This window comes from Lactuca saligna, chromosome 9 (genome assembly GCF_052625555.1).
Source record: "Lactuca saligna cultivar CGN05327 chromosome 9, ASM5262555v1, whole genome shotgun sequence".
NCBI classification, from domain to species: Eukaryota; Viridiplantae; Streptophyta; class Magnoliopsida; order Asterales; family Asteraceae; genus Lactuca; species Lactuca saligna.
In genome coordinates, this window is record NC_136425.1 from 2684727 (window position 1) to 2696806 (window position 12080).

General features: G+C 35.0%; 2 protein-coding genes across 2 annotated transcripts; one reads left to right on the forward strand and one right to left on the reverse strand.

The window, feature by feature from the left end:
- Nucleotides 1-564: 564 nt before the first annotated feature.
- Nucleotides 565-2720, forward strand: LOC145015452 (blue-light photoreceptor PHR2-like). The gene is made up of 4 exons (XM_078973927.1): nucleotides 565-1652; nucleotides 1732-1976; nucleotides 2053-2127; nucleotides 2427-2720. Exons 1-4 carry the CDS (start codon nucleotides 705-707, stop codon nucleotides 2491-2493), a joined length of 1335 nt encoding a protein of 444 aa, XP_078830053.1. The 5' UTR covers nucleotides 565-704; the 3' UTR covers nucleotides 2494-2720.
- Nucleotides 2721-3850: 1130 nt separating this feature from the next.
- Nucleotides 3851-5251, reverse strand: LOC145017675 (large ribosomal subunit protein eL22z-like). The gene is made up of 3 exons (XM_078975666.1): nucleotides 5127-5251; nucleotides 4793-5051; nucleotides 3851-4143 (listed from the first exon to the last, which is right to left on the reverse strand). The coding sequence occupies exons 2-3, from the start codon at nucleotides 5023-5025 to the stop codon at nucleotides 3999-4001; spliced, it is 378 nt and encodes a 125-aa protein (XP_078831792.1). The 5' UTR covers nucleotides 5026-5051; nucleotides 5127-5251; the 3' UTR covers nucleotides 3851-3998.
- Between the last annotated feature and the right edge of the window lie 6829 nt (nucleotides 5252-12080).

The window sequence follows — 12080 nt, forward strand, 5'->3', positions numbered from 1 at the left end:
TATGATGTAATAAATTCTAGTCTAAAATGGACTTATTTCAAAAATGATAATTATTGCTAATAGCTTAAAAGTTGGTTATAAAGATATAACATTTCGGATTTTGTAATTATTCCTTAAATAGCTAACATTTTTGCTAATAGCTTAAAAGTTTGTTATAAAGATATAATCTCACATTTCAGATTTGTAATTATTCCTTAAATAGTTAAATCTCAAATCATATCTCAGTCAATATCTCTTTGAAAGATTATAAAGCAAATGTATATAGAAGAGTACAATCACATATCATGCTAAAAAGTATTAAATGTGCTTATATAACCATGTTATATGTAAGTACATAATATAACACATTCAAAATGCATCTCTACATAAACTTTGACCAAAACCCTACTAGATCTCTTCCTCCCTACCAACCCCCAAAAAGATGACTAGGGACCAAAAATGTTAGGTAATGACCCTGATGAACAATAGCCTCCGCAAATTGACTAAATTGCCCTTTTCATTACATTGTTTTCATCTTAATATTATATTGCCACCTAACTCCTCCTCCCTCCCTCCTTCCTCTCTCGTACCGAACACACTGAAAAGTAAAAACATAGCAGACTTCAGACAAGAGAAGCCTTTGAAGTTTGAAGAATCCTTCAAAACAAAGCTTTCGTCATCTGCATCCTCAACGTCCCTCTTCATCGTTTTTCAGTCAATCGAAAATGGATCCTAAACTTCAAGATTCAGAGAACCCAGATGCACAAACACCGTCAGACCATCAATCTCACCTCCCCATTCTTCCTTTCACATCCATCACACTTTCTCTCCCTAAACTCCTTCCCACCCACTTCGTCTCTCCACCCAAAAATCTCAAAATCCCTGCCACCGTCAAAATTCCTACTCAAATCTCTTCCCTTTTCAACCTTTCTCTTACCTCTACTCCCCTCCCCCCTACCAAATCCATATTGAAATCAACCGTCTCTGCAAACCCTCTTCAAAACCCGTTAGCTTTAAACCCACGCCGCCCCTCTGACCCATCGAACGCCGCTGGTCTCTGCCGTGCCTCCATTGTCTGGTTCCGTAACGATCTCCGTGTTCATGATAATGAATCTTTGACTTCCGCCAACAATGAATCCATTTCCGTTCTACCAGTTTACTGTTTTGATCCTAGAGATTTCGGGAAATCCTCATCTGGGTTCGATAAAACCGGACCCCATCGTGCATCTTTCTTGATCGAATCAGTTTCTGATTTAAGAAAGAATCTTCAGGCAAGAGGGTCGGATCTTATAGTCCGAATTGGAAAGCCCGAAACTATTTTAGCGGAATTGGTGAAGGAAATTGGGGCAGAGGCAGTGTATGCCCATAGGGAAGTGTCTAATGATGACGTTAAAGGTGAATCAAAGATTGAGACTGCATTGAAAGATGAAGGGGTGGAGATTAAGTACTTTTGGGGAAGCACATTGTATCATATCGAAGATTTACCATTTAAATTGGAAGAAATGCCAACAAATTATGGTGGATTTAGGGATAAAGTGAAGGGTATAAAGGTAAGGAAGACCATTGAGGCTGTTGATCAACTGAAAGGATTGCCATCTGGTGGTGATGTGGAGGCTGGTGAGATTCCATCTCTGGTTGATTTGGGTATGAATCCTACCGCTACTATGAGTCAGGTATGAACAATTTAAAACTTGATACTGTATTTGTTAAAAATTGAAAAGATGTGATAATATGATCGACTGTTGTTGTTAGGTGAAACCTGTTGTAAATGCTCCTGTTGTTGGAGGTGAGACTGAAGCAATGAAGAGGCTTAAACAGTTTGCAGCGGAATGTGAAGCACAGCCTCCAAAAGAAACAAAAGATGGAAGTAATGATAGCAGCAGCAGCAGCATATATGGTGCAAATTTCTCCTGCAAAATCTCCCCATGGCTTGCAATGGGATGTGTTTCTCCTCGTTCCATGTTTGATGAGTTGAACAAGTCTGCCTCCAGTTCCAGGTATGTCACTATACTTTGCATCTTGTTGCTGTTTTTTAACCTGCATTACTAACAGAAAACAAGTTCAATTTACAAGGGTTTCTTCTGGCTCAAATGGTGATGGTGGGATGAATTGGTTGATGTATGAGCTCCTATGGAGGGACTTTTTCAGGTTTGTCAAATCAATTCTCGGGTTTGTTTGGCTTTCTAATTCTAGAGCTGGCAAAATGTTTTAAATGTCATATGATTCGTTGAATCAAATGTTTTAGAAGGATTTGAATACACTTACTTAGAACTCATATGATATGTTGGAGATGACATATATAATAAGTTAAGTATATAACCTAAATCGACCCGACCCGAACCGTTTAGGTTTATATACGTTTGTTGGTTTTTGTTTGGTCATATATAATAAGTTTGAGTAACGCTAACACACTTTTTTTTTTTTTTTGGTTTTTGTTGGAACTGCAGATTCATTACCAGGAAATACAGTTCGTCGAAACAACAGAAAATTGCTCCAGTGACAGTCACTGTGTAGCTTACATGGTGGAGGGTGTCATTACATGTACGATTTTTTTTTTTGTTTGGTCATTGAACTCCTAAAATTTTGGGTTATTTGATCAAAAGATAAACAGTCAGTAGTACATTTTATGTATCTTTAATATTTTTGGTTTTGCCTTGAAAATGAAAGGACGGTATATCACCAAACTATTCTGTTCCCCAAAACCATTGATTGAAAAATTATTATGTGTCCTCATATTCTCATTTGGTTGATTTGTATGCACCTATAGTTTTTTTTTTTAAACGTCTAGAGTCTAGAGTCTAGACACACTTTTATAATCTCCTTCTAAATTACAGCAATGTCCCTCAACCCAAGCACTTGGATTGAAGGAACACCTTGGGGCAATAAGTTTGATATAGGTGAAATCAGTAAGCTCGATTTGATCATTCTAAGAAATACTGCTAAATGATCAAAAAAAATTCGTCATGTCTTGTCAAACATAGGTAGAACTGATTAAATAACACCCAAGGTTTTTGTATATCCCTACTCCGGTTTCGGTTTTGATGTAAATGGTTAATAAAAAAATATAGATTGAAACTTTGGTAAAACAAATATACGAAAATGTGTTGTAAACCAAATGGGAGTTAATATGTTTAATAATCTATTTATGATACAATGGTTATAGAGGTCAACCAAATAGTAACCACCGTTTAATTTTTACTTCTCAACTTGCTTTTGCTAGTGCCCCTTTTCACTCATCAACAATTACAATTCTATGCTTCTTCATCCACCTAATGACGTAATGTAGATATCCAGACAGACATGCAAGCGACTAAAGTCTTTAGGCCTTTGGCAGCATTGCATGCATACCTAACAGATGTAATTGCATACATCATTTTTACCGAGAGTCTAAGTCTACCTCTGAAGGGGGATAGATTGTCTTCACTGGGGGATTTGTAATATGTCATCATTTTCTTCTTTAGAAGTCTCAGAGTGATCATTCTCCATTGGCCAACGACTTCTATAGAGCTTAAGAAAACTGGTGGTCATCAAACTAAAGTCATTCACTATATTAGCATTAATTAACACACTTGAGCGACTACTCATGTCCATGGATTAATGTTGAACCATTTGTGAATAAAGGTAATGTTGAACAATTTGTTCATAAAAGAACCACTTAAATTTTTTTTAAAAAGCTCAGTGACTTTCCACAGCTTAAAAAAAGTTTGGTGATTGAATATGGAAAAAAATATATATATATATATACAAAATCAAAATGTCATGATTGGCTTTTCAATAGTAGATTTGAGGGCGGATATATAGACTCTTTCTAGTCGAAAAACAATCAACACTGATAAAATAACACAAAATCAGATTAACACAGCAAGAGTAATTAGCAAAAGCACATTGAATGGAGCCACACTTGTCGTGCAAATTAATATTTCAAAATCCAAAGAAAATAGAAACTGAGATGATAATAATAAGTCTACGAAGCCAAAACCAAAATCCATAGCAATAAAAACAAAAAACAAAATAATCTCTCAGTCTTCCTCCTCACCCTCGTTCTCAGCAATGTTGAAGTATCTTAGCTCATATACGTTACGATCCTTGTTGGAGGCAATCACACGTAGCCAGTCCCTCACATTGTGCTTTTTCAAGTATTTCTTTGTCAAATATTTCAGGTACCTGAACATTCATAAAATAAAGCAACTTCATCACAAATCAAAAACTTTTATATTCTCAACTATGAAAGAAGAAGCATTTTCAACCAAAATTATAATCTTTAATTCTTAGCAATAATGTCATTATTGTCTTCTTTAGATCATTAACTTAACATGTAAAAGAGGAAATGGCCAATTCTAACAAACATCGGTTCATGGGATGAGGGAGAAATTATATTCATCCACAACATCATAGGTCCACTCAATATGGAATATATGTGTAGGTACTTAGTATCCTATTACAAATATCTCACATTTGATATGCTGTTATAGTTGCAACATCTGGTTTCATTAAAAGCAATAAATGATTACAAGAAAATACAACTAGCATGAGTGGTTATATAACATTCAATGAGGAAAACTGGAAAAGAGACTGCAGCAACAAGAAAAAACACATAACCAATTGAAATAATGAAATATGAGACTCGAATATTATTATAATCCTCTACAAAATTATGTTAGTAGGAGCAGCAAGAGAGACATTATCATGTGCCATCATAAAATTAGACAACTAAACACCAACAAGATTGTGATAACGTGGCTAGAAACTCAAATCAACCGAACAATGAGTAAACTATGGAAATAACTGAACCAGTTTAAGGAACGCTGAGTACCTTTTGGAGAAGTTGCTGTCTGATGTGACGGAGATCTTGTTCTTCTCACGAGAAATCGTAACGGAATCGCCGAGATTACCAGCTTTACCACCGACTTTGATTCTCTCTTGAAGAAACTTCTCGAGTGATGCTATCTCCATGATCTTATCCTCGACAGGCTTCCCACAATCAATCACAAAAGTCGCTGACTTCTTCTTTCCCCCCTTTGCTCCGGCACCTCCTGCTCGACTCATCTTCGCTTCTTTTTCTAAATCTCCCTCTACAAACAACAACAATAAAATCAACAAATCGCAAGCTTGAATAACAATTCAGATGTCTGAAAAGGATCACATACAGAGAAGGATAGAAGATTGGCTGTGCGTGCTTCGAAGACGGCGAGCTGCAACCTATGAATGTGAAGATTGGTGCTATAAGGCGACGGGAAGCTCTTTAGGGTTTTGGGTATTATGTGAGTTGGATCGTTCATGGGTTTTGTATTGGGCCGAACTTACTGAGAATACAGCCCGCTAGAAATAGACCACAAGCCAATTAGGAAATTGTTGAAAGAATACACAAGTGTATTCATGTGTATAAATATCTTAGTCCATTAATTCAAATATGTGATTTTAAGATATGAATATATCATTATGCCTAGGAATGTAATTAATAATATGGTAAGAAAACTAACATACGTATTAATAAATCGTTTTGAGTTGATCGCGTTTAAAATATAATCTTACATATAAAAAGGGGATAATTTCACTATAGCACAATAAACCTTTGTGATTTATCCGACTTGATCAATTATGTTTTTTTCTTGCTCATAAGGTCATCTAACTTTTACTGTACATGTCAATTAGGTCGTTATCGTTAGTTTTTAATCATTCCTCTATTAACTAGTTATCTAAATTACACGAATGGCCCATATGGTTTAAATTTCTTTCGTAATTTGTCGTTATCAGTCATGTTTTAAATCACACGACTAAAACTACCACAATCCTGAAACTTTAGGGACCAAAGTGTAACATTGTTATTATTCTCCCCATTAAATCTTGTTGAAACACAAAGCTTACTATTGGATTTCATAAGCACCAAACCAAATAATAGGTAAATTTTTCTTGGATGTTAGCTCATACCATTGGATTTCATAACCTAAAATCCTTTACTATTCATGTGACTTCGAAGCCCATATATTTCTTTAACTCATTTAATTTGATTTTCATATCAAGTCAAGCATCGGAGTTGATTTTGGCGATGTTTGGGTTAGGAATCGAAAGGTCACTACAGTTTCAATATGAAGTTGAGTCATTCGATCTGATTTTGACTAGCATTGTTTTTTACATCTTGATGCCATGGATCCGTTAATGGAAATCGAATTTGTTCTTAAAGTTCAATTAAGAGTCAAACATAGAAAGTCAAAATTGATGATTTTAAAAGTCTTTGATAATCGATGGTTGAAAGCGAACATGGAATATATATTTGGAGTTGAAATCGACTTCGAATGTCGATATGTTGATATCAATTTGATTTTGGATCCAATTGTTTTGATTTCGTGAGTGAACAACGTACAACGATTATTTTGACTTCGAAGGCTCGATTTGTGAAAAGCGAAAGCTTAGAGTCGATAGCTAAAGTTTGAAGTTGATTTTGATTTGTGAAATTTGAATCCTTGTGTTATGTATGTTATTTGATTGATTGGAGTTCGAATTGGTTTTCATTCCCAATATGGGTTTCGTTTTGGGATCACGGTCAAGCATCTTGGGGTTAGATAACCCGATTTATTGTGTTGTATTCGTTATATGGTGTTGAAAGTCAATTGTATTGTGTTCAAAGGATAATGGAAATCGAAGGATTGAAGATGATAGTTTATTTGATTATCGACTTGGTTGTATTTGAAAAGTCAACGAATTAAAGTCAAAATTAAAGCTTCGACTCTGAGAAGTGAACTGGGATCGAAATTGGATGAATGTAAATGTTTCAATTGATTAGATCGTGTGCTTGTAATATACTTTTGGAGTCGAAATCTACTTCAATTTTTGATGAATGATTGGCGAGTTCGACTGTTGTTGCTTACGAAATCCAATGGTAAGCTTCGTGTTTCAACCAGATTCAAAGGTAATGACAATGTTACACTTTGGTCCCTAGAGCTTCAGGATTGTGATAGATTTAGTCGAGTGATTTAAAAAATGGCTGATAACGACTAATTACGAAAGAAATTTAAAACATAGGGGCCATTTGTGTAATTTAGATAACTAGTTAACAGAGGAATGATTAAAAACTAACGATAATAACCTAATTGACATGTACACTAAAAATTAGATGGCCTTATGAGCAAGAAAAAAACATAATTGGTCAAGTTGGACAAATCACAAAAGTTCATTGTGCTACAGTGACATTATCCCTATAAAACCCAGGATTTTAAATTTACAAGAGTTTTAGCATATCTTTAAATCCAGGAAAAACCATTCACCAGACTAAACCAATAACCAAAGTTAAAAAAATCATACTAATAATCATCATAAGTTTTGACAAAACCAAGAATTTCATTCTCTTCTTCACAAGTGTAATTGGTTCCAACCACAAACAACAGATCCAAATCCACATTCCACAACATGTTTGTGCAACAACAGATGAATGTTTTATCAATGATTAAAACATATTTATATGAATATAAAAGATAATTCAAATACTCGATAATGAAGAAAGATATATGTGTCACTTGGGATTTCTTAGTACGATGATGACTGAATCCCCTCTAAGAAACATCTTTTCAAAAACACCTTATCAAAATACAAACTACACAACAACAACCTTGTTTGTTTTTTTATTATTTTACTTATTTAAAAAAACAATACAAAACATCAGTCCACATCTCTCTAACATTTTCTAGCACCATGTTACAACGTCGATCAAAGGCACTCATTTGTATATAACAAAATATCAATCTCACAAAACTATTATATATATATATATATATATATATATATATATATATATATATATATATATATATATATATATATGTATGTGTATATATATTAGTCGTTTACCCGTACAAAGCGACGAGTGCAAATAGTTTTTTCAGAAATTAAATTCTAAATGCGATTATGCAAATAGTTTACTTCACCAAATAAATTGTGTGTGTTAAGAACTCGATTCAAAACAATCTTAAAACTATAATACTCAACGCACCCTTGTAATGTGGCAGATAGTGGAACCGAAGAAGGGGGGGGGGGGGGGGGGGGAAGAAGGGGAATATAAAATAGCTACATTTCAACGATAAATTTCCTTGCATCATTTATTTGTATTTTAGAGGTATGTTCCTTTTATGATTAAGTTTTCTCATCTAACTCAAACTTAACATCTGATATATATATATATATATATATATATATATATATATATATATATATATATATATATATATATATATATATATATATATATATATGCTTAGATTATTTTATTCTAACTAATTATTATATGGATATCGTATGCTATGATAATTACCACAAGAACCCCCCAAGACTTCCATACAAGTGTCATAGTGACATATTATCCAATCAACTATCTATCCATATATATATATATATATATATATATATATATATATATATATATATATATATATATATATATATATCATAAAATGGGCCGAACTTGGTGCCTTGGACTCATTGGTATGGTGAGAAGACTCACCTCTCAAGAATGTCGTACTGATAAGATAGAATCAGATAAGTGCCAATGCGTAGCTCCAACTCAACTGCCTATACCCATCATGTAATTAACTTGTCAAAATCCCAAAATACCTATAATACCCTCCAAGTCAAACTTAGTCAACTCTGGTCAAAGTCCAAGTCAACAGTTAAGGTCAACAATCCATGTTGACCCTAACGCATCGAGTTCTGTGACAATTGTCAATCTTGAGTCAAGTCAAGTCATCAAGTCAAACCGGTCAACTCGATTAAACCTTGTGTATTAGGGTATGTGTTATGTACATACTGTATAACTTGCTATATTAACGGGAAAACATCACTTGGGAAAAGTCTTGTGTTAAAATTTCCTGAGCCTTAGTGCTAATCAATGAACTAAACTGATAAAAACCATGTTGCATACTCATCGGGAGTGTGTAGGGTCGTTAATCATGACTTAACGGGGCTCAAAAACCTTGCATTGTGGGGCTAAACACTCACAATTGTCACACATGGAACCTCTCTCAATCGTTTTCACTCTATCTCTCTCTATGACAAATCTCTCCAAGTATGTGAAATCTCTCCCAAATCTCTCTCTGTATGAGAAATCTCTCCAAAAATGTCAAATCTCTCCCAAATCTCTCCAAGTATGTGCAACCTCTCTCAAATATCTCTCTGTATGAGAAATCTCTCCAAGAATGTCAAATCTCTCCCAAATCTCTCCAAGTATGTGCAACCTCTCTCAAATATCTCTCTGTATGAGAAATCTCTCCAAGAATGTCAAATCTCTCCAAGTATGTGAAACCTCTCTCAAATATCTCTCTGTATGAGAAATCTCTCTCAAAAAGTTCCCGTAATTTTTTAGAATCATTCGGGTCATTCCAAACCTTAACCGGGTCAAAAACGGCTTAAAACGGGGTAAAAACGAGAAAAATGGACCTTAGGAACCGAAACCCTTCTCAAGGAGCCGAAGCTCCTTAAGGCCGAGACCTAGGAACCGAACCGAACCTATGTTGGCTGAACCCGGAGGACCGAACCCTGTAGCAGAGACCGAGTCTCGGTCTCTGTCGCCACCTCTCTGTCGCTTCTCTGCTTCTGTTCACCTTCCGCCTCTCTGCTCTCTCTTCTCTTCTCTCGGTCTCTGCTCCTTCTCTCCTCTCTGTCTCTTCGCGCCTCTCTGCTCTTTCTTCTCTTCTCTCGGTCTCTGCTCCTTCTCTCCTCTCTGTCTCTTCGCGCCTCTCTGTTCTCTTCTCCCCTCTTGGTTCCTGCCCTCTCTCTTCTTCCCTCTCAGTTCCTGCCCTCTCTCCTCTCGGTTTCAGCATCAGAAGGCCGAACCTCGGCCAAATTTCGGAAAATTTGTCACTTTTAGCCCCTTTTTTATATTTTTAACATTTTAAGCCCGTTTTTCGTGATTTTAAAGCGGGATTTTCTCCAGAAATTATATTTTAACATAATAAACCCTAAATATTCATAATTTAAACATATTTTGATAAAAATCATTATCTAAATAATAAAGATCTAATGGGGGATTTATTTAAGGTGGAGTGTTGACTTTGCCTTAACTTATGTCACAAGCAACCACCTCACACCCACTCTATGACTAGCCATACCTCCCCACCTTACCTAGGTCACTTCAATGTCCCTTACACTCAAATTACACTCATTCCCACGTTTTTAGAGCTAGAACAAACATCCTCTCTCCTCATTTTCTCTCATTTGCTCTCATTTCACTAAGTATCAAACACCACTTTTTCTCTCAAACTTTTTCTACACAAATTTCGAGATTCAAGGCTGATTTTCAAGTGTTCTTCCACTCTCAGTAAGTAAAATTCATCCTCTTTATGATTATTTCACTTCATTCTACTCAAATCATGGATTGCTTACACAAACTCCATAACTATGATGTTAGATTCTCGAAAATCTTCAAGGCATCTCCAAGTGTTCTTGAGTTAAACACTTCCATTCTTCAACAATCATCTACTGAAATCACTTAAGGTGAGTTCATACCCCTACATTTTCATGTTTTCTCAAGTTTTCAGGGGGGGGGGGGGGAATACAAGTTAAAACACCAAGAACATAACTAAAATTTTCTAACAGCCTTCATCAGAAAAGTTCAACTCCATTCACGGACTGTTTTGGGCATCTTAAACATTTTTGTTTTCAAAACTGTACAAGGTGAAAATATTTCAAGTTCTTAGCTTTAAAATGACTACTTTCACATCTCCATACGATTTTTATACAATTTATGGTGATTTTTACAAAACTGCCTATCATTTCAAACAACAATCCGGACCAGTCTGTGATTATGGACTTTTTCACCCAAGCTGGAGGTCATTAAAAATCGTGATAAAAATTATGAGTAAACTAGACACATTTTTTGAACTCTCAGAATTTATGGATCTAGTTTTCGACTTCGTATGATTTTTCTATGATTTTTCCAAAACAGTGCAGAATGGCTAAAGTTAGCCAACAGCATGTAAATATCATAACACTTTGTATTATGTTGAGCAAAGTGTATAATCATAAGTTCTAATTATTGAATGTGTTTCTTTGTTAGTTTATCATCATGAACTGATGTGACATACCCAAAATCTCGGCCCGAAAAGACCGATTTCATTTATGCTTTTTAAAATATTTTTCAGAGTAAATCCTTTTAATTTTAAAAGAGATGCGGAATTTGTTCCCAAAAACAAAACATGATAAAATATATATTTATCAAAACATTTCATAAAGAAATATGATTTCATTTCATAATCAAAAGTCGGGATGTCATGTTCCGATACAGATCATAAAGCATAAACGATAGCATTACAAGTCATTCAATAAATATATACATATACAGACTTGTAAACAAAACAACTTGATGTTCGCCCATCTTAAGCTCTTGCGCCACTTCCTGTAATAAAAATAAAACTGAGTGGGTCAGGCTTGGGAGCCTGGTGAGCATATAGGGTTTTCAACCCACAATAAATAATTAAATTAATTATTATCAACCAACAATAACCCAGTTACCCATTCCCGTTATTCTCACTTTATGTCCCTAAAATAACTAACACAAAGGACCTAGTCTAAGAATATTTCATCGGGGCGACTACACATGCTTTGGGGGTTCCTCAGCAATATAAGTCAAATAAGGCAACCATGGGGGGGATGGAATACAGCGAATGAACACCCAAGTTCATTAACACCTACAGGTTATGAGGCTGCTAGCGTTCCACTGGACTGTCTAGAAAAGTCCGTGGTCGTCATCTAAATTCCGCTAGATGACCGGATCAAAACAACATAAAGGCCTCTCATCTGTTTATTACACACCAACTATCTACCCATATTCTACCCAACATATTAGTAGATAAAATATACATTTTTATACGTAGTTTCAAAACCTGTATAGCATGCTCAATCAAAACATTTTTCACATAACAGATGAGGCACACACACATAACACGTATTTCATAGAGAAATAATCAGATCTATAAGATAGAAGAGAGTGAGTATACATTCACATATATAACAACAAAATATATACACATAGCACGTATTTTATATAAAATACTTCATAATATTGTGTTGGAATGAAAGTAACTACACACTCACTTGATCAGAAGATGATCGGGCAG